The 23,713-nt window shown below is 37.1% G+C and overlaps 1 protein-coding gene across 2 annotated transcripts; it reads right to left on the bottom strand.

The window, feature by feature from the left end:
* Window positions 1-756: 756 nt before the first annotated feature.
* Window positions 757-23,463, bottom strand: cmtm4 (CKLF-like MARVEL transmembrane domain containing 4). 2 transcript variants are annotated; one of them, XM_058782892.1, is made up of 5 exons: window positions 22,918-23,463; window positions 22,559-22,824; window positions 13,903-14,079; window positions 5,222-5,320; window positions 757-3,259 (listed from the first exon to the last, which is right to left on the bottom strand). In XM_058782892.1, the coding sequence occupies exons 2-5, from the start codon at window positions 22,742-22,744 to the stop codon at window positions 3,095-3,097; spliced, it is 627 nt and encodes a 208-aa protein (XP_058638875.1). In that variant the 5' UTR covers window positions 22,745-22,824; window positions 22,918-23,463; the 3' UTR covers window positions 757-3,094. The 2 variants fall into 2 exon arrangements, with proteins under 2 accessions (XP_058638875.1, XP_058638874.1); XM_058782891.1 differs by having other exon boundaries at window positions 22,559-23,462.
* Window positions 23,464-23,713: the final 250 nt, after the last annotated feature.

Raw genomic sequence — 23,713 nt, 5'->3', positions numbered from 1 at the left:
GGAACGTTAGGAGCAAAATGTGTTAGTTTGTTAGTGATATGTAGTATATTTCGGTAGGTTTTACAATCGCTTGGACACATTTCTCCACATTTCTTCATGGTCACTTCTCAAAACTGATCACCGTTCTCCTTGCCAACAGCAGTTAATTTCACAACCAAAATGTGTTAAAGCGAACAAAATGTTTTTAAATCAACTCGTTCAAGTATCATTATACGTTTTTCTTTTGTAACATTTCTTTACAAAACAAGGATGACAGATCTACTGTTTAGAAGTCACTGCAATATATGTTACATTGTCCAATTATTCCTAAATTGCACCAATTTGTATAGATAACATTTAAATTGAAAGACCCGTGTATGTTTTCAGCTACAGTATTAACTTTTTTTTAGATTTGGAATATATTTCAATATGGTATTACTGTATAAATGTAGAAAATGTCTGTCTTATTCAGTAATTATGATTTCAAACTTAAATGTAACACAAAAGAGGGATGTAAACATGCAAATGGGCCTGTAGGTACATAGAATGTTGGTAGCTGTTGTTTCTGAGAGAGAGAGAGGAATTCAAGTAAATGGAAATATGTAGCCATTGAATGTATTTTGTTCCAAAGCAGTGGGAAATGATCCACAGTTTAGCCCACATACCGTAGACTTCTGTGTTCACTGCATGAAGAGTTTTGAAAAAGTGACGAGATTGAGAAATAGGTCTCAGCGATCGTAAATGCAGTGGATTCCTGTACCACAGTAATTTTTCCCATTTCAAGTTCATCCAAATCCATTTATTTGAGGAAAAGATTGCCATCACAAATATTCTTAAACAATTAGCATTTTGTAAGTCTATGCACAACTCTATAAATACAAAAATACAAATTTATAGCACTGTTACATGGAATAAAATTCTTGAATACAGGAAATGTCAGCAAGAAACAGTACAATCATTATCAAAATTTGACTCCCTCAAAATGTCAACTTAGTTTCTTTTGAAACACTTCGATGATTTGTGAGTTGAAAACACATTAAGGTCAAGATCAGGAATTATTTTGATGCTAAAATCTTCCAATAAGAAGTTTAGCACAGAGTCAAAGCACAGTGAAAGCTCTTACACATTATTAAAGCATAAGCACACAGTATTGCTTTCAAAATAGGAAAAATAATCAGTGACTTAAGCACTTTAATGCAGAGTCCTTCATTAAGACAAAAATCATTCTTGCGATTGTCTTTTAACATTTTCAAGCCCACACAGTGTTGATCAATGTCTATAATGTGAGTCCACACCTCAAAATGACTTCATTTCAACATTGGTCTTATTCCAAAACATAAAAGTGACTTCATTTAAGAACCTTAAAATAAGACATAAGTATGAATATAGAAACGAATATTACAAATGAGCATTTTCTAGTGAAAAAAAAAAGGTAACACTTTATTTCGATAGTCCACTTTAGACATTCTACTAACAGTAAGTAACTACAACTACAACTTTGCAACTACATGTCAACTAGCAGTCATTAGAGTATTAGTAGACTGTCTGCTTAATATCTTCTAACACTTTATTTTGATGGGTCCATAGCATACAACATACTGACTATGAGACACTCATTCTACTAACCCTAAACCTACCCTAACAGTCTGCTCTGAGAGTTAGTAGACATGTAGTTGCAAATTAATGAGAATTAGTTGACGTGTAGTTACAAAGTTACTTATAGTTTTTAGAATGTCTAAAGTGGACTATCAAAATAAAGTGTAACCAAAAAAAAAAATCATGTACAATTGCACTATTAGACCCATTAGAAGGTCAACAAAGCACTTCAGAAAACATGATTTTACCACGGATCAGTTCATCAGAGAGTGCAAATAGAATGTTTTAATTTCACACCCCATAAAGCAGTTATTCTGCTAATGTTGTCTTAACATTAGTGTCCAAGAGTTTCGACTAATAATGCCTCTACGATTAAGGCACACAGAAAAAAGATACGCAGTTTAGCTAATGCATTCATATGTACTGCCGTACACTTGTTCCTTCAAATACAGTCTATTAGTGTCAGAATTCATACAAATAGGAAACCTTCAGGAATGTAAAATGTCACACAGATACGTAATATATACACCTTCTTCAAAAACTCTACCCTTGCTTAAATCGACATATACAGATAACTGGACAGGGTTGGAGTACACAGTGGAGTAGAGAAAATATTACAAACCACAAAAATGACCAACAGACTATGCACAGACGATTTAGTAACTAAAAAATTGTATCATCTAAAGATTAGCCTCTAAAAAGTTTCATAAACTCACCTCCCTTCACCCACACAAACAGTCTGAAAGCTGTCACTGTGTTGCAATGCAGGGTCACATTCACGAGGTGAAATACTACACTATTACTACAATGTAGCTACCAAAGCTTTGGTATTACAAAAAAGAATTAACATTAAAATAAATACTGGTGCTCCTGACATCTAGTCACTCCATCTCTACAGAAAACAGCCCAATGCAACGGCAGTTTACTAGATGTGTTTGATACAGGAACACGATGGCAGAGAAAGAAGAAAAAAAACTAAACAAAAACACTTTTTTGCTCATAAACACTCCTGTTACACTTCAGTCAGAAAGATCACTTACATCAGTCTATTTAGCAACCATTTATTTCCATTATTCCATTCTGTTTAGTTATTTTTGATCCACGATAAGACATTTTAGGCATAGTTGCATTCTAATTAGAATGCAGAGCTAAATATAAGGGGGTTTCAAACGGGCGACTGACAGGCTTTGTTAGAACTTTCCCGCTGGGAGTTTAGGAGCACAGTGGAGTGAGTTTCAGTCAATAATTATCCAGATCATTATAAGGTAAAGCCCTTAATTAACAGAAATATACAGTATTTAAGTATAAAGTCAAAAGACGCTGGCCTGAGGCTGATGAAGATGCCAGAGGTTTGTTCCATTTTAGACTGTTCACGCAATTGTTTGTTTGTTTGTTTGTAAGCGCTCAACCTGACTGCAGCTCATCAGGCTCCCATCACGAGGATATGAAAGAGTACACTGTGACAGGAATGCAGACAGGGCTTTGCTTGTCTCAGTCTTCATTGGTCTGCCTGTGTGCTTTACTGTAGCTCAGGCCGTGACTCCACCTCTCCCCGTGAGGCTGTGCGGGCACGGATGTACTCGCTGGTCTGCAGGGGTCCATCTCGCGAGTCCCCGAGGCGCCATCTCCGTACTGCCAAAAATGTGTTCAGACCGTACACACCCATCACCAGGAACCCGAAAATCTGGATATAAACACACACAAAACTACTGTTTATACTCAAGAAAAATGGAAGGGGATATTTTCATCTTTGAACTATTAAGGTTTAAAGGAAAAGTTCACCAAAAAATTTAAATTGGCTCAAAATTGACATCCTAAATGTGGATGAGTTTGTTTCTTCATTGGAACAGATTTGGAGAAATTTTATATCATTTGCTCACCAAAGTGAATGGGTGCCGTCAGAATAAGAGTCCTAACAACTGATAAAAACATCACAATAATCCACACGACTCCAGTCCATCAATTAATGCCTTTTTAAGTGAAAAGCTGCGTGCTTGTAATAAACAAATCCATCAATAACATGTTTTAACTGTTGCTTTTGGCTAAAATACAAATCCTCTACACATAATATTGCTTTCTTCAGTGAAAAAGTTGTCTCATCTGAATCTGAAGTAAATACGCACAGATAAAGCACCATTTACAAGCCAAAACCAAAAGTCCCAAGCAGTTCTAAACAAATATGTTACGGTTTAAAGTTAAAAAGCCCTATTGATGGATTTGTTTCTTACAAACATGCAGCTTTTCACTTTAGAAAATGTTACCTGATGGACTGGAGTCATGTTGATTACTTGTGGATTATTGTGATGTTTTTATCAGCTGTTTGGACTCTCATTTTAACGGCACCCATTTACTACAGAGGATCCATTGATATGCAAGTGATGAGCAAGTTTCTAATCTAATCATGGATGATCTGAGGGCGAGTCATTTTTCAGCAAATTTTCATTTTTGGTAAACTATTTCTTTAAGTGCTGTACATATAACATCAAATCTACTATATGTCTAAATAATACTGATATGTTTTATAGTAAATTGCAATATGAGGCTGATAACAGAAATACTGTGAAGGACTGAAGGAATTTTGCCGTGCCCTGTGGTTCAGAAAAATCCCCGGGTGTTAAAGTGGTTTCCTGCTGAGAACATCTGTATTATAAAACTCTTAGCCCAAATCCCCAGCCTTTGACTTCCAAGATGTTGGTGGATATTTTGCTGATCTCAGGTCATTCTTGAAGTGTCTAAAATCTGTAAGAGAACCTGATCCTGTATCAATATCGGGAATTACTTCTCTTCACTGAGCCATCTACAACAAACCTCCTCACAGTCACAGGTCAGCAGCCTCAACCAAAACAGACAAACTAACTAGAAAGGTATGTGCATGTGAGATGTTTATAGTGGCTTCAGTTATAACACACTGTAATGAGCAGGCCCAGATGGAGTCAATGGACTTTTTTTTTCTTTTTTGGCATTTTCTGTGCTGATTTTGGGGGAAATCTGGTGGAATTATAGAGTTATTTACGGCCTGTTTCCGGCCTCATAGTAAAAAAAATAAAGGTAACTATGATTTTAAATCTCCCACCTGCTACATTGTATCTAACATTTCTAATTAAAAAACGTTATCTCATGATTATTTATCTTTTATAAATTTTATACTCTGAGTTGGAAAAAGTCTCCCAATAATTCTGTGAAATTGACTTAAACAGAGCTGAGTGTCTTACTGACAGCTAAAACATAATCAAAATATTTTATAAACAAGCATGAGGTTAATGTGTAACTAAATTCTGTGGGAATTTGTAACGAGTAAAAATTGACACGTGAATTTTGAAAAGAAAGAAAAGAGGTGGGATGGAGAAAGAGGAAAAGAGGAAGCAAAGAGATTTTCAGTCTTAAAAATCAAAGAACTAAAGAAAAACATGTAAAACATTTAGGTTGATGGTGACTCTGACTGCTCAGAACTTCCCACTGCCTTCCTGTCCAGGACTCTCTCCACGAATGACTATGTGCTTACTCTATTTCAGCCGCTTGAGGGCAGCAGAGCCCCAGCAGATTAGGGCCCGCTTCAAATACTTGAGAAATGACTAAACATTTGAATTCACCCACAATCACATCGACAAAATTCATGAAATAATGAGCTGAGTAAGGGGATAGATACCACAGCTGCGATCTCTGCTCCAGTTTGATGGTTGAGAGCTGCCAAAACCACTGAAGCCAGAAAGAAGAACAAGGTGCTGGTGGCAGTGTTGATCAGATCCTGCAAGAGAGAAAGAGAGAATTAAAGTATACTGACAAAAAGTGTTTTCCACAAAAATATTAAGCTTGTTTGATATGTTTTTGATCACCAAATCGGCATATTAGAATGATTTCTGACAGATCATGTGACACTGAAGGCTGGAGTAATGGCTGCTGAAAAAAAAAAAAAACTTTTGCACAGTAGTATACATTACCGGTATGTTTTCAAAATGAAGATCTGTTAAACATACAAGGCACATGGGTTTTTATACGCTACAAAGTTTTGGGAGTTTTTGACAACCACATTTAAATGTTTGACTGGTGTCAAACACGCAATAACACACACAAGCAGCACATATACTTTCACTGCCATGTTTTGATCCAGGAGAAGAGAGACAAATCTCCTACAAATAACAGATTATGTCTACAAAGAGAGAAGGAGGGACAACTATTATCTCCAGTGTGTATGTGCTCATAGAGGTTAGCTCATTAAATAATAACATTTGCATGAGGGATGTCATATCAACAGAAACATTTACACATTCACAAGTTTAGAGTTGATCAAACTATAAGTAAACCCTTTAATGACCAAAGAGTCAAAACAAGAAGGAGCTGGCAGTGAGGTGTGGTTATGCTGACTGCAGTGATGCAGTTTGACAGGCAGGGGGAAGGCAAATGCACAACATTCATGAAATCCTTCACAAATCATTTTGATTTGCTGATTTTCTGCTAAAGAGACATTTCTTATTACCACTGTTGAAAACAGTTGTGCTTCCTAATATATAATATTTGATCCCCTGCTGATTTTGTACATTTGCTCACTGACAAAAAAATGATCAGTCTGTAATTTTAATGGTATTCTAACAGTGAGAGACAGAATAACAAAAAAATTAAAAATCCAGAAAAACGCATTTCAAAAAAGTTATAAATTGATTTGCATTTTAATAAGTGAAATAAGTATTTGATCCCCTATCAATCAGTAAGATTTCTGGCTCCCAGGTGTCTTTTATTCAGGTAAGGAGCTGAGATAAGGAGCACTCTCTAAAAGGGAGTGTTCTTCAGCTTGTTACCTGTAGAAAAGACACCTGTCCACAGAAGCAATCAATCAATCAGGTTCCAAACTCTCCACCATGGCCAAGACCAAAGAGCTGTCCAAGGATGTCAGGGACAAGATTGTAGACCTACACAAGGCTGGAATGGGCTACAAGACCATCGCCAAGCAGCTTGGTGAGAAGGTGACAACAGTTGGTGCCATTATTCGCAAATGGAAGAAACACAAAATAACTGTCAATCTCCCTCGGACTGGGGCTCCATGCAAGATCTCACCTCGTGGAGTTTCAATGATCATGAGAACGGTGAGCAATCAGCCAAGAACTACACGGGAGGATCTTGTCAATGGCCTCAAGGCAGCTGGGACCATAATCACCAAGAAAACAATTGGTAACACACTACGCCGTGAAGGACTGAAATCCTGCAGTGCCCGCAAGGTCCTCCTGCTCAAGAAAGCACATGTACAGGCCCGTCTGAAGTTTGCCAGTGAACATCTGAATGATTCAGAGGAGAACTGGGTGAAAGTGTTGTGGTCAGATGAGACCAAAATCCAGCTATTTGGCTCAACTCAACTCACCGTGTTTGGAGGAGGAGGAATGCTGCCTATGACCCCAAGAACACCATCCCCTCCGTCAAACACGGAGGTGGAAACATTATGCTTTGGGGCTGTTTTTCTGCTAAGGGGACAGGAAAACTGCAAAGGGATGATGGACAGGGCCAGGTACCGTCAGGGCATTGAAGCCAGCCAGGGCATTGAAAATGGGTCGTGGATGGGTATTCCAGCATGAAAATGACCCAAGACACACGGCCAAGACAACAAAGGAGTGGCTCAAGAAGCAGCACATTAAGGTCCTGGAGTGGCCTAGCCAGTCTCCAGACCTTAATCTCATAGAAAATCTGTGGAGGGAGCTGAAGGTTCGAGTTGCCGAACGTCAGCCTCAAAACCTTAATGACTTTGAGAGGATCTGCAAAGAGGAGTGGGAAAAAAATCCCTCCAGAGATGTGTGCAAACCTGGTGGCCAACTACAAGAAACGTGTACAAGAAAAATGTTTGGCGAAGGGGTTAAATACTTATATGTTATTCTGTCTCTCACTGTCAAATAAACCTACCATTAAAATTATAGGCCGATCATTTCTTTGTCAGTGGGCAAACGTACAAAATCAGCAGGGGATCAAATCATTTTTTCCCTCACTGTAAATGTCTTTAATATTGTTCTTCAGTATGGATTAACTGGTTCTCACCATGAATATAGCCATAGATGCTGGAATGGTATAAATAAACAAAACTGTTGTTTTTCATAAATTGAATGTGTCCATGTTAAAAAACATTAAGTTAGACTGCACAAACACCTTGTATTTGTGCCAAAAAAAAAGTCATTCATTTACAGTCAAGGAGTTATGAAATGATGGCTGGGCATTGGCAGAGGTTTATGTGAGTCTCTTTCCTATTTTTGATTACTACTATCACAGTTTTCCCTCTGTTAATACACCCACCACTTTGTAATGATAATGTCACAGTTTACAGTTTTAATACTGCAACAAATCAGAGTTCAAGCTCTCAGGAGAGAGTGAGGATGAGAGGAACCATTTGGAGGTTTCTGAAATGAGGCCAAATCCTCCTCTGTTCACTCCTCCTGAGCGCTCAGAGTCTGGAATGGACGTGGATTTTGTCTAAGCTCTGTGGGGGGTGAAATGTAACAAGCCCTTCAAAGCACAAGCTCACTGCCTGGCACCTCGAATTTCACATCACAGGCCGACACAGCAAGAAGCACTGGCTTTGATGTCTCCAAGTAAACACAGACTGTCTGCTCCTCTCAGCTCTAAGCAGTTGTACAGTACATGCAGTATGACACTTGAGGGCAGTGACATGAACTGCAGTTCAACTATTGAAGATGTCCTGCTGACACAGGGCCAGTGTGAAAGACTTTTTGAATTGTGCTGCATTCACTACATCTTACATGTTATGCCTTGGAAAATTAAACATTTGGTTGTGTGGTGCATCTATAGGTATTCAGACTGCAGGCGCAAAGTGTTTTGGTTAAACTTTATTTTAAGGTGTCCTTGTTACAGTGTAATTATACATTTAAGTACTAAGTAATATTAATTAACTACATGTACTTACTAAATAGGGTTAGGATTAGGTTTTGCCTTAGTGTTACTTGCATGTAATTATGCATAATTATTTTTTTATTATAATAGTAAGTACATGTAACATGTAAGAAGAACATCTTAAAATAAAGTGTTACCGGTGTTTATTTACAAAATAACATCAACTACTGGCCTGGTATGCATAATAGTTTTCATGAATCTGTGTGAACATGAATCATTTTGGCAATGCAGTCGTCTGTATATATAACTTTTCGGAAAAAAAGAGAAACTTTTCGGTTTTTAATACATTGTTGTTATGTAAAAATACCCTTAGAAGCATCATTAAAAGCTTTTGAAAAGTTTATGCACACACACACACACACAAATTATACACATATACATACACATATAATTAACATACATATACATTATCTTTTATATTATTATTAAAAAATTAAAGTAAAAGATTCCTCACACTACATAACATTAAAGTCTCATTTTCTCTCTCTTTATCCTTAACACCTCCATAAATACACACTCTTAGAAGAGAGAAGGGATAAAGCTGGGTGGTTCGTCTGTGTGCAGCCAATAAGCACTCCAGCGTGACTTAGGCATGGGCACCCATGTGACAAAATGCATGATGGGAGTGACTGCACACACTGTCTCACATGATACTCTTTCTCGCTCTCTCTCATCTACACACACTCAAGCGAACCCATGCCCATCTCACATGCAATATAGAACACTAACTATATGCCAAAACCAGGATACGGTCTCAATCATTCAAACACATGCCAAACCAGCCTTTGCCTTCACACATACTTCAACAGATGGATTCAATGCAAGCCAAACCAAACTGAAACGCACTTAATGCTAAAAACTGCTGATGTGTTTAAAATATTCGAAGCGTAAGAACACAAAGCATATGCCTGAGGTGGAACAAAAGTACCAAGTCCTCAGAATTATTTAGTTATAAATATACATTATTAACTTGATGGAAGTTTACAAACGATTAAGCATTTAAAGCAGGTAACCTAATATGAAACTGAACACAAACAAAAGCAATCACGAGTTCTCTTAAAATGTACTTTCAGTAGTGAGTGTCTGTCTGTCTGTCTGTGTGTCTGTGTGTCTGTCTGTCTGTGTGTGTGTGTGTGTGTGTGTGTGTGTGTGTGTGTGTGTGAGGCTGCATGTAGAGAAAGCTAACTGATCTCAGGACGGGTCTAAAACTGGGAAATGTAGTGTTCACACTGGGTTCAGATCTGATGTATTTGACAGCCACTGCGGCCCTCCATGTTGTTAACAGTGGACTGAAGATCTCTGTACTTGAAATGGACTTGTTTTATAACATTACTGGAACATTGTAAGCAAGGATGAATTAAATTGATTTGCATTTATAATATGTGACCCTGGACCATAAAACCAGTCAATAAGGACCTTTTTTTTTAAAATCTCGGGCAGTCTTGGCTTAATGGTTAGAGAGTCAGACTCATTACGGGTTCGAGTCTCAGGTCCGGTAGGGATTGAGTGAAGTGACCACGACTGAGGTGCCCTTGAGCAAGGCACCGAACCCCCAACTGCTTCGCGGGCGCCGCAGCATTGGCTGCCCACTGCTCCGAGTGTGTGTTCACGGTGTGTGTGTGCACTTTGGATGGGATAAATGCAGAGCACAAATTCCGAGTATGGGTTACCATACTTGGCCACATGTCACGTCACTTTCACTAAATAAATGTAATCATCTGATTAAATAATAATAAATTTATCTGAATCAATTTATACATCATCTGAATAAATAAGCTTTCCATTGATGTATGGTTTGTTAGGATCGGACAATATTTGGCTGAGATACAACTATTTGAAAATCTGGAATCTGAGGGTGCAAAAAAAAAAATCTACATATTGAGAAAATCGCCTTTAAAGTTGTCCAAATGAAGTTCTTAGCAATGCATACAACTAATCAAAAATTATGTTTTGATATATTTACGGTAGGAAATTTACAAAATATCTTCATGGAACATGATCTTTACTTAATATCCCAATGATTTTTGGCATAAAATAAAAATTGATAATTCTGACCCATACAATGTATTTTTGGCTATTGCTACAAATATATCCGTGCTACTCATGACTGTTTTTTTGGTCCAGGGTCACATATAATAATAGATATTTATAATGATACAAAAGAATGTCAAACAAATGCTAGAATCCTGAAAAAAATGAATCAAGTTTTCCACAAAAAATATTAAGCAGAACAACTGTTTTCAACATCTATAATAATAAGAAATGTTTCTCGATTTGATTCATGAAGGATCATATGAAAGATCACGTGAAGTAATTTATGCCACGACAGGAATAAGTTAGATTTTTAAATATATTTACAGAAAGAAAGAAAACATCTATACACATTATGATGAGTTAATGAGGGACAGAGCACTTAACCAAGTTCATTTTGCAAACTGTTGCCAAAAAATAAAAATCTATATGCACAAGAAACATATTTATGGTTAGGTGGGGTCTTAGCAGTATACAGCCTGTGCCAAATATTCTCAGTGGTGCGTGAATACTGAGTTACACACTGCTTTAGGCAACAGGAGCCCCATAGATCTTTAAAAAAATAAAATAAAAAGAGACAACAAACTAATTTCATTCCAGATTTGCTGAATAAAATAACCAGAAACTTGAACATTCAGTCATATCTCTTTATCCGCCTCAGCGGCTAGACTTTAGCTTTAAATGAAGCTGCTAAAAGCTTTTCCTGGACCTTCTACTGGTGCTCTTGGATGCTGTGTGTGTGTGTGTGTGTGTGTGTGTGTGTGGACAGACAGCATGATACACTATTAACCTTCATCCTCCAACAGGCCCATCACTAGGCTATAATAGGTGGTTCTAGAAAGGAAATCATTCTGATAATATTAGAATATGCGAAAACATAAAAATTATAGTACATTTACATAGTTCAATAACAATAATTTAGTCTTTATCAGTCAAATTTCCAAATTACACATTTTTAATGCATCTTTTCCCATCTTGCAATTGGCCTCTTGCTCGTGTTCAGTAATGACACATAATCATAGATTCACTGCAAAGCTTCTCAAGTCTCAGAGCGGCCATTCCATTAAAGCACACAATGTAAAACCAATCATTATCCCGTCACCTCACAAAATCAAATCTCTCCTCATTTTCTATTAAAATGCCCTGTCTATTTTTGGTTGAGCTCAATGAACACTGGCCATGCTTTTCTGTATATGTATGTGTGTGTGGTTTGTTAATGGGTACAATGGTGCCAGCGTACCACCGCAAACTGAATGCGCTCATTCTACTGACCTATCACTTTCAATAATGTCAGTCACTATGCCAGCCCCCTTTGAGCCTGGCACTGGATCACACCATCAAAGCAATCAAGGGAATAGGGGGTGCTGTATAATAGATGGACCGTCCACCACAAGAACCAACAGCCACAAGAAACAACCAGCTAGTTTTGTGTGTATACGCTCCAATCGGCAGCCATTTAAACTAAATCAACATTAGAAGTCACAAATATCTGATTTTAAGACCTTAAAGTTCTACCATCCACATTTCTGCTCTTTATAGAAAGAAGTTTAATTGCTGCTGGGTTAGGGAGGATTTTATCTCGAAATGAGACAGAGGCCACAATTACAGGACCAAAAAGTACAGTTTACTTTTAGCACTGCGTTATGTGAAAGTTCCTGAAGCACAGCAGTGGTGAAGTTACGCAAGCTGGAGATACAAACACGAAAGAGGGAAGGAGAGCCAAGCTGTTGCTGAACAAACCCCCGTCCCAGTGCATCCATTCCAGAACAAATGAGAGGCCTGGGCCCATGGGGTCCGACTGGCAGGAGATGATGCTCAGTTCAAAACCTCAGCCCCACCACAGCTGAAATGATCCTAAAGATCACAGATCTTCCAATGAGCCACAGCAATACCAAGAAAACCCCAACTCAAAAGCATACACACTCACATGCACCGAAAACCCTGTTTAACATCTCTCCCATCAGCCAAAATGTGGTTTACTGTATGTGATCTAGCAAGTTGAGCGTTGATGCTCATGTGAGGTATTTACAGTAAGTCTGAATTCAGCTCTCATCATTTCCTGATCTCATTTCATTTTCTTCCCCCACCATTTCCTGTCATTTATCCACTGAAAATAAAACAAAAAAAATGAAATTCTATCCTTAATAAATGAAATGAAATTATCCAAAGTGAACAAAAGCAATTTGTCTATGAGCCAAAACAATTTCCGTATTATATAATGGCACGATGGCAGGTTAGTGGATAACTAGATTAGGAAGCAACTAGAGAAGAGGAGAAACACAGAGAAAAAAAAGAGAAGCAATTTTTAAAAAGCACTTCTATAAAAGTGGCAAACAGCCAAAACAAAAAAAGCACTTAAGAGTAAAGGCCTTGTCCTAAATCAAAATGTGATGCTCTAAGCTTTCTTTATACATGTATAATTGAGGTCAAATGCATAAATATATGACTTTTTTTACACCAGTTTACACCACAAAAGGGTCCAATTTTCTCTGTCTACATCTGGGTGTAATAAAACATTGAAATTCGAACTTATAATGGCAGAGGCACTTCCTTGTTGTCTATGTGAGGTTAGATTAAGCACATATTCTTCATTATACCATATTGCAACGCAATAGTTATGGTTGGATGCGAGTTGCTGTTACTTTTCTTGGTTCATGCACAGCTCTGGAAATAAAACTCTCCAGCCTTTTCCATCATAAGCCCTGTAATAGATCCACAGCACTAAGGTCCAATTATGCTGAGCTTGTGTGTGAGTGTGTGTGTGTGTGTATAGGCAGGGAGACAAAGGGAACCATGCCTTATTAATCTTTCAGTGAATCAGTAAATTCATCTCCCAAGAGCAGCCATTCACGTTTGCTAGAAGCGGGTTTAATGAGAGCTGTGAGCACACAAGCTCCATTCTGAGCAATATGAACCCAGTGTGCATGGCCTCCTCCTCAGCAGCATTGGACGCTAGAGAGTGGCTTACTTTCTAAAAAGCAAGAGTTATTGGCATGTCTTGGAAACTAAAAAAATGTTTCCATTTATGTAAACAGCTGATCGTCAGAAATAACTTCTGCCTCGATAATCTATCATCACAAGTGCCTCTTAAAATATTATGCCAAATTGATTGAAGGGAAAATAGTTACACTGCAAAAATATCTTCAAGGCAAACATTTCCTCTCAATGCTCAGCTAAATACACATCATAAACTGACAGAAAATACAATTAAATAAGCACTATAAATTAAAATAAATTAATTAAATTAAATTATATTGAATTTATTCATACAAGTTTGGAATTAAATGAGGGTGAATAAATTGCAAAAAAAAGAAAAAAGAAAAGAAAAGAAATTGGGAGCAAAATATCCATTTAAAAGTCTAAAGTTGTGAAGGATTTTGTAAGGTTGTGTGGATCTTGATAAGGACTACATACTGTTAGACTCCAGTTGATATGGGGCACTTTGGTGTGCAGGTTCAGGCTGAAGATGAGGAGCAAGACGCCTGTGACAACGAAGGCACTGCAGCTGACAAACTCAAAGAGGTAGACGCCGGCACAGGGCGAGCACATCATTATGGTCTCAATGAAGATGAAAGAGATGAGAGCCAGGACCTGCAACAGAGTAAACCGACCCTTTTAAAACAAAACATGAAGCATTTGTCCCAGCAGTAAACAACTCACTTTATTTCATCGAGCTGAAAATTAAAGTAACATCTGATGTTGTCTGTGTAAAAATCAAGTGCAAATCACAGTGTCTGATTTAAGACAACAACATAATACAATGCAGTCCTTTGTGTGGAGCAGTGAAAAACCACAAGAAAGTATTTCTCAAAAAGCTGCTTCAAGGTATAAATGACTCATCTACGTTCATGGTTTACTTTGTAATGCGTTTTCCACATGGTCATAACAGGGCCTTGCGGAGTATGTTGAACCCTACCGAAGTCGCAGAGGGTTCACCGATGTTTTCCTGCCGCATTCGTCAGTAGACCACAGCATGGGAAGAATTCTGAGGTTAACGTGCTATTTAGGTGTTATGCAGCCTTGACTCTCTAGCACAAAACCTCAGACAGATTACAGGTTGGCCCGCTCCAACAGGGGAGACAGAACCTCTGCCACAAAACATTCCAACATCTACACAGGGGCCCAGCATTTCCAGCTGGCCCGGACCGGATGCTGTCACACGGCAGACGCTAAATAAAATGTTGCACACATAGGAATGGAAGCACAATGTGGAAACCTACCTGCGAAATGAATGAGTTCTGTGATTAATAAAAAAATGGATGTGGGCTTGCTAATGGAATGACAGAGATAGTCGGGCCAACAAATTCAGACTTAACTGATGCTGAAAAATAAAAGCAAAACCATCCGCTGGACCATGACACTATAGGGTTTCCAATTTGTCCATTAGGGTTTAAAAGACGCTCAAAATGAAGCTCCAATGCACCTTTTGTGAAGTCCACACTGGAATGAACTTGATGGTTGGGTCTGTTATCCAACAGTTTATGCATTATGTTTGGACTGAGTGCGCATGCGCATTTAACGCTAGAGTGAGTTCTTTCACTGCATGATTCAGTCTATTATTATGAATGATCACATAATTCAAAATAAGGGGGCAAAAAATGTATATACAGTATTTATATAATTTCATATTGTTAATATCACACGAAGAGTGCCGTTTTTTCTTAAAAAGTCAGCATGATTACAAATGTGATATTGATTTTACAAAACAGTTCAATAAACAAGAAGTTAATATTAAAGGGATTTGCGTTTTAGACACAGTATTGCCTGTTTTTGCTCTATTTCGCCAACAAAAATCATTCCAAACACAGCCACAGCACTGTTTTGCGTCTCTAAGACTGTTTCGTTCCTAAATAAATCAACCTTTAAATGATTCGGTTCAATCGCAATGACTCGCTTATTAACAGTGACTTGCTGCCACCTACTGGCGGTTTTAATTTCATATTTAAAGTATCTTTTCATTTTTAAAATAATTGTAAATATTAGTATTCAACGTTTTATGTTTAAAATATCAAAACGTTATTTATGCATGTGTAACTGCAGGTTAAATGCATTCATGTTCTGCATTAAACTGTGTAAAAAAAAAAAAAAAAAAAAATGCAGCCACTTCAGATGCAGCTACTGTGTTTCCTCTGCATTGCAAAGATGAATTTTGTTGATACTGATTTCATTCATTCATTCAAATGTCATATCATTCTAATTGACTGATTAAATGTAAGAGTTTGACTAGAAATGATGCACACTTTTAGAAAAAAAATGGTTTTACAAAGCTAAAAATACCCATAACAGGTAAATATCAATTTAAAATTATTGGAAAAGATTCATTTCTATCACTGCTGTGAAGTGACCACCACACAGAATATGAAGAATATCAAAAAATTTCAGCTGTCCACGGTAGTCCTTAAGATACCAGCACAATAACACACTCAGCAAAATATTGTCTAATTATCATTATCGATAAAATCCCAGAAAATATTGAGATATATTTTTTTGTCAATATCGCACACCCGTATCTCTCAGTTACCTAAAGTTACTTATTTATTGAAATAAATTATTTTTATCTCACTTTATGATGAATATATGAAATGTTTGAGACTCAAGGAATATGTTTCTGCTATAACTATTTTTTTTTTGTTCCCATTAGTGTAACCCACCATTGCTAGGTCTGAGCTCACGAGGCACCATTTGGAGTAGAAAAAGAGCCACTATTTCACGAATTTCACAGTGAGTATTTAACAGTTATTATTGGATATAGGTTTATTCCATATTAGTGTCAAACACTATTAGCTCTTAGATGTAATTTGTGAGTTGCTTTATTGAGTGTTGCCATGAGACATGGCTCGGTGTAATGTAGGCTGCTAATTCTAATGTAGACTTAGTATTGACATTGCCTTTTAATCATTTTTTATTTTATTACAGAGCCATTGGAGAACCACACAACTGTAATGAAAATTCTTGAAATAGTAAGCAGCAGTAGTTCCACTTCAAGGGCCCTGTCAAGTGTGCTGAATGTCTCCGTTGTCCTGGAAGAGGAGCTGGTGTTTGACAACTTAGGAGACTTTGTAAACGCGTTTATTGTACTTCTTTGGATTATTGTATGCACTCATCCTGGAGTACAACAAGGATTTAAAGAGATAGTTTACCCAGAAATGAAAATTTTGTCATTAATTACTCACCCTCATGTCGTTCCAAATCCGTAAGACCTTTGTTCATCTTCAGAAAACAAATTAAGATATTTTTTTATGAAATCTGATGATGAAATTTGTCTTATTGATGTGGAATGACATAAGTGTAATTAATGGCATAATTTTAACCTCAAATTACCTCTTATGAGTTTTTTTTTTTTTTTTTGGCAAACATTTGAAGTGTAAGATGCAGTTTCATGAGCTCAAAGTACTTCTTGTGAGAATGGTAGAGTTCATGTGAAATTACTCTAAACACTGGGTGAAGTAACCTCCCCATTACTTAAATTTGATGATTTTTATTTTTAATATGCGAATGTATTTGATGTTTAAATAGTTAAGATGCAGTTTCATGAGCTCAAAGTACTTCTTGTGAGAATGGTAGAGTTCATGTGAAATTACTCTAAACACTGGGTGAAGTAACCTCAGATAAATTATTACTATTATTAATTAAATTATTGTTATTTTATGGTCTTTGACATTTTTTGCATGTTTGTGAATGTAATAATGTATAAAGTGCAATTCATCAGCTTTGTGTATTTATAATTTTAAGGTATTTTCACAATATTGTATATTTCATTAAAAGTATTCAAATTTTAGTGTTTAGTGTATCATCATTTAATTTTTTCTTTTTTTTTTTTCTTTTGGGACAACAGGGAATAAACAAACAATTCAGTAAGGTTGCTTTAGCAATATACATTTACCAATATACATTTTTAAATTAGGTAAAACAAACAAAAAAAATGTATGCTACTACTATTTCAAATATTTAACTGGGGCAATAACATGGTTTGGTAGACTTCTTTTCTTCCCAATTGGCTCAATGTATTATTTCTCTTTGAGCCAATGTTAACAGACTGTTGCCACAATTGATCAAATTCAGTTAGCAGAAATCCAGTTCGGCCAGTGGAAAAATTTAGATGTAATCAGTCACTAGAAAATTTTGAGTTGGGGAGGTCTGAAATTTTTTACAGTGTAAGCACAAATGCTATATATTTATCAATGTTGGAAAATTGTGCTGCTTAATATTTTTTTGGGACCTGTAATACTTTTTTTCAGGATTTTTTGATAAATAAAAAGTTAAAAAGAACAGTGTTTATTCAAAATAGAATTTTTGTGTTACAACATAAACTACTAATCAAAAGTTTAGGGTCAGTCAATTTTTTCTTTCTTCTTTCTTTTTTTTATTTTTATTTTTTTTATTTTTTAAGGAAACTAATACTTTTATTCAAAATGCACAAAAGCATACAAAGAGTTCAGATGCAAAAGCCTCTAAGTGCCATCTGAAATTTTCATCTAAAATTAGCATTGTTATCGGGCTCCTATATTTAGGTTCCGTAATTTTACTCTAATGGCAATGTATAGGTCATTTTCTGTGCAATAAAAGTGAAATAACTGAACATAAATATAGGAGTAAATGACTTGTAATAAATTTGACTTGAAATACATTTCTTCAGATGTTTCCCCACCATTTAAAATACAATATTATTATGAATTATTTCATTTGAACTTTTGACAGTTGCTTGTAATGGCATGAAGATGATCAAATTACGATTTACATTCCCCTCCTTGTTTGGTTGATTTCTTGCCACTGAACCATATATTCAAAGCAAACAACAGTAAATCTCAAGGTGGGGTTAGGTGCCTTGTTACAGGGATAGTTCAACATTTACTCACCTGCATGTAACTCCAGTCTGTGTGACTTTCTTTCTCTCTTCGGAACACAAAGACGATATTCTGAAGAATGTTGGTAACTAAACTGGTTCACCAACATCCATTGTATGAACAACAAAATACTGAGACATGTCTCAAAATATCTTCTTTTATGTTCCACAGAAGAAAGAAAATAACCAATTTGGAATAACATGAGGAAGGTTCATTTTTGGGTGAAATATCTGTTTAATACTCCCCAACCTTGGACTTGGCAACACATCTTATTAGCTACAACATTATTTAATATTTCCACAGAATTTCAAATGAAGGCTGACCTCATGTAAGCTTATTGCCCTACTAACACAATGCAAACCCTTCTCCATCTCATCCGGCTTATTTGCACTTAACGCATTAAGGAAGTGTGGACCAAAGATAAATGACCGCTCACATCATGATGTTCCTGTCATAGTGCCAGCAGAGCCAGCATCACTTCAGTTGTCCGTCATGCCCCATCCAAAAGACAAACTAAAGATGTGCATTTGGAGATGACGTGATATTGATAAACGCAGCATGGCCCACGTCCCACAAGGCAGCAGGTGCCCAAGCTATTAAGTAGTGATTATATGTCACTCCCCACCCTCATTCTGCCGTCCTTCAAAGCCCCCTACATTAGGCAATCAGCAAGTTCCTTGTAGCAATGGCCACATGGAGTCAAATCCCCAGTTTGTACACACGCCATCTGTTGTGCCCAGAAAATTAACGGTGGAGGACTTGGTCTGACAGCTTGCATTGTGTTCCAAGAGCTCCTCCTTAAACGGAAATGAGCCTTCCAGCTCCCACCCCCCAACAGTCTTTTCCTCGCCTGAAGGGAACTGATCTTTGCACAAAATTTAAAACACTATTCCTTAACCTTGGAGATGCTTGCAGACAAGCAAGCTCTCCACATTACATAAGTTTTGTGAGAGGGAGTGGAGAGGCAAAAAAACATCTGGTAAGTCCATAAACTCGCTACATTACAGAGAGAGCTCTTTCATTATATTTAACGGCCCTTAACAAAACATACCTTGAAAAACTATCTTTTAAGGTAAAATGACACATTTATGATGCTACTTCATTGCCTGAGACTGCACCAAAAACATCTATAATGCACAAAACTGAATCCGAATGACACACGGTGGAATCATCTGGATCTGGTGGCTTCATTCTTAGAACTCGCACAGACAGTTTAAAGGTCAATAGTTTTGCCCTTCAGGTCTGAAACTACCTTAATTGACAGGGTCCTTCCTGGTCAAACTGGTTGTAGAAAGGAAGCCGTATAAAAACAAAAGGTTTTGGAGTATCTCTAGCCAAGAACATTTCAAAGTATTCAATTTAGGAATGACTAGTGGCAACTAACTTGATCAGCAAGGTCATCTCGTATACCTAGATTTTTTTCTTATATGCCATTCAAATGTTTGGGGTCAGTACAATTATTATTATTATTTTTTTTTTTATCAAGGATGCATAAAATTGATCAAAAGTGATACTAAACACATACAATTATGGTACAAATGTTTTATATTTCTAATAAATGCTGTTCGTTTGAAATTTCTATTAATCAAATAATCCTGAAAAAAAAAAAAAAAAAAATGTAGAAACATTTCCAAAGTTTCCAAAAAAAATAATATTAAATAAAACATTGATAATAATGTTTCTTAATTAAGAAAGGTTTCTTAAGCACCAAATCAGCATATTAAAATGATTTCTGGAGGATCATGTGACACTAAAGACTGAAGTAACGATGTTGAAAATTCAGCTTTGCCATTACAGAAATCAATTCCATTTTAAACTATATTAAAACAGAAACATTTACATTGTAATAATATTTTTAAATATTACTAATCTTAATAAATTTTAATCAAACAAATGTAGCCTTGGTAAGCATAAGAGACTTTCAGAAACATCAAAATATATTACACAGCTTTTGAATGGTGGTGTACAGTTACAATAGTTATATAGTTATGCATATTTTATAGATATTTATCATAATTAAAATGTTTTTTAGACACCTTGTACAATCTGTTCTGTCAAGATTTGAAAAGCACGTGTTATGTAAACCCTATGAAACTCGCCCTAAGATAAGAATTATATTTTTGTAGAAGCCCAACAGATTATATCTGTATACAAAAGTCCAATGACTATGCTTGTTTAATCTGTGAATGGAATGGGGTGATCCATTGATATTAGCCAAGAAGGCCACATCTGCAGATGGACAAAAAAAAAAAACTTTGCAAAGATTAAACAGTCAAAAAGACTCCTCCTTATCCCACGGGGGCCTTAGGTAAATCATTGGCCAGTACATGGAGAAACAGCCGTGGTTGAATATCCTTGGCAAGTCAACAGCAGGAAACATGCAGCCATGTGAAAAATCCTGTGCTACAGATCAATTTGCTCTTTTTTCCCCCAAAAAAACATTCCAAACAATCTAAATATCACTCAGATTGTTAGCAGGACAGAATGAGGACATATCCAGTACACAGGACCCGAAGGAAACCCACACAAAAACATGATAATGTGACAAAACCAACTAAAGTCTAACTAGCTGAGCTCACACAGCCTTTCTCTTATGGGTAATATGTTACATCTCTGTTTTGAGGAATGATTGATCACATATTCAAACAAGTCTGAGATTTTATGGTCGCAGCTCAAAACACCCCAAGGAATATCACTGGAATGCTGCAATTTAAAAGTTATGTGGGAGCTTTCTGAATCATATCCTGTTTAGTTTTAGTTCAGTATTTTAATTTTATTCATCCCCTCTCACTAACCTGCTCATTAGTGCAAAACAAAATGCCCCAAACCGTATATTATCCACCTGAAAAAAGTAACAGCTCATAGGTTAAACGTGATCAAACAAACTAGAGGCTTGTTCGTTAACTTTTATTTTTTGCAAATCTTTGATGAGCTGCAGTCTATCACATAAGAGTCCAAACAGATATTAAGGTTTCTGGTCAGCGATGGACAGAGCTTTACTATACTACTCTCGTCTGCCTGTAATTTGACTCCACAGGCAAATGAAGCTTCTGAATCCACACAAAACAGCATAGATAGAAAGCCACACATTATGTTCATGAAGATAAAAGTGTTGCATCTACTCCATATGAACTCTATCTCAGCTATTGTGTGTGCTCCCAAGTATTATCACTTAATAAATCCAATTAAATTGTGGCTGTGGAATCATTTTCCCCGAGACGCACATAAAAGAGCAGACAAGCTATCTTCTGTACTGGCACACAGGTTGTTTCCTTTGGCAGCACACAAGCCCTTGTTTCACCTAATGACTTCCTTAGTTTCACTCTGTTTTCCCCCTGTGCATGCAGTTTCTTAACTGTGGAGCACCATGAGGGCCCGATCGGAGATGCTTTGCTTTTGCTGAGGCAGCAGAACAACAGAGAGCCATCTTTTTTTTCTCTCTCTCTCTCTCTCTCTCTCTCTCCCCTTACACTTCCCACTCCGTTTTCAACATCTGGCAGAGGTTCACAGGCAAAAAAAGCTCTTCTGTGAGTTTGACCACAGTGACTCTATAGCTTTTTGGGTGTTTTGCCAATCAAGCAGACCTAAAGTGCAACCTGAAAGTTAATTCATTCAGACTCCAGGCAACATTCCCCTCCGTCACTGATGCATTCCAGAGATTTTGACGCCTGTCGGCATGTATCCAACAGGAAATATTTTGATTTAAAAACCCAAAAAAGAGGAAATCTACTCTCCTCGCACTAATCCAATATGAGAAGAATGTAATCAGGAGTGAATATCTTACTGAAATATGTGGAAAACAGATCTGTTATCTTGTGTGGAAAAGGCATTTTTGAGGCCACTGTTTGGATGATGGAGACATCTGTCTTGCCTTGAATATACTGACTTATAATAATAATAATAAAAGGAAAATTTGTCTTGCTTACACTAATACGATCTAACATGAAAAGAATGTCATCAGGAAGGAGCATCTAAATGAATGAAATAAAGAAAGAAAAACTTAAAACTATTAAAGAAAAACAAACGATGACACTGTTGAAGACATGCTGAAGACACTGCTGTCTTCCTCACACCAATACAATCTAACTGAAAGAAAGAAAGAAAGAAAGTTGATGATGAAGAAATCTTGACTTGTTCACAGGATGTCACCTTACTGACTCTAAAAGTGATGCCAATACAACTTGTTAATCATGGAATGGAGAAACACTGTGACTATTTGAACTTACCACTTCGATAACTTTTAAAATACCGAAATGTGATTTGATATAGTCCAGGTCACACCTGATGGCCCTGAACACGTTTCTGGAGTGCACGGGCTCGGTGGTCGGCTGATACGGACTATTGGCTCCTGAAATCATCGAGGTGTTGGAGGCCTCGCCATCAAAGCCCTCAGTCTCCTCGTTATTCCTCATGCTGAACTCTTTTATCTCCACGTCCCGCCCAGATATGAGAGCTGGTTCGGGGCTGAAATGAACAGCGGTCCCCTGGTCCTCTGAAAACAGCCAGGCAGAAAACAATGTCTCAACAAAGAACAACCCTCGTTACAAGACGATCACCGTAAACTCCAGCCGTGTGTGTGACATACAGATCCCGAGCCCAAACACTACATCCACCTTTCCGTCATCTCCAGCCCCACTCCTGCCTTCGCGCTGTGCTCGGATCCTGTTGGGAACAGTGCTGAACGATCTCGAATGATCACGGCTGTTCTCATGGCAGTGTCCATACTTCACAGTTTCTGGATGCAGAATGTAATGTTGCTGCGAGTCTCCGCCCTCAAACTACATTCCAGCGAGGATAGACGCTATGTGAAGTCTTGGCGACTGTTTTTAGAGAAGCAAAAGCACAAAAGAGTCATACTTCTAAACGTCAAGCTTTGGGTTTTCGTCTTCCCTCATGCAGGTGAAGATCGCAATATAGGATTCATCAAACGCGAAACGACTGAGCAGTTTATTGTGTCGCTACGGCAAGCCGCTTTAACATTTATCCCTTCAAACCAACTTCACGTTGAACGCTTTGACAATGAATTATATGGGGATGCTGTTTACTATATGTTCAAATTGTGGCTAGTGAGTATTCAAGCTTTACTAGTACTTGTATATTTATGGAAGCCCGTTTCCGCCACTGAATAAAATAATAATAATAGAAAAAAATGTTATTGCGACTTTTTTTCCCTCAGAATTGTGTGATATAAACTCGTAATTGCGAGTTATAAAGTCAGAATTGTGAGTTTATATCTCACAGTTCTATTTCTCAGAATTGCAACTTTGTCTTGCAATTGCGAGTTTATATCACACAATTCTGAGAAAAAAGTCAGAATTGTGAGTTTGTATCACGTAATTATAAGAAAAAAGTCGCAAGATAAAGTCGCAATTACCTTTTAA

The sequence above is a fragment of the Onychostoma macrolepis genome, chromosome 07 (genome assembly GCF_012432095.1).
Source record: "Onychostoma macrolepis isolate SWU-2019 chromosome 07, ASM1243209v1, whole genome shotgun sequence".
In the NCBI taxonomy this organism is placed as follows: domain Eukaryota; kingdom Metazoa; phylum Chordata; class Actinopteri; order Cypriniformes; family Cyprinidae; genus Onychostoma; species Onychostoma macrolepis.
The sequence above is the reverse complement of the archived record's forward strand: the minus strand, read 5'-3'. Positions and strand labels throughout refer to the sequence as shown.

What these genes read in the sequence shown, in the direction of transcription:
- cmtm4 (XM_058782892.1), bottom strand. Translation starts at nt 22,744, where the DNA reads ATGAGGAATAACGAGGAGACTGAGGGCTTTGATGGCGAGGCCTCCAAC. An exon ending in TTTTAAAAGTTATCGAAGTG is followed by an intron (nt 14,080 to 22,558) that starts GTAAGTTCAAAT and finishes ACTCTGTTGCAG; the next exon opens with GTCCTGGCTCTCATCTCTTT. An exon ending in GAGCAGAGATCGCAGCTGTG is followed by an intron (nt 3,260 to 5,221) that starts GTATCTATCCCC and finishes GTTTATATCCAG; the next exon opens with ATTTTCGGGTTCCTGGTGAT.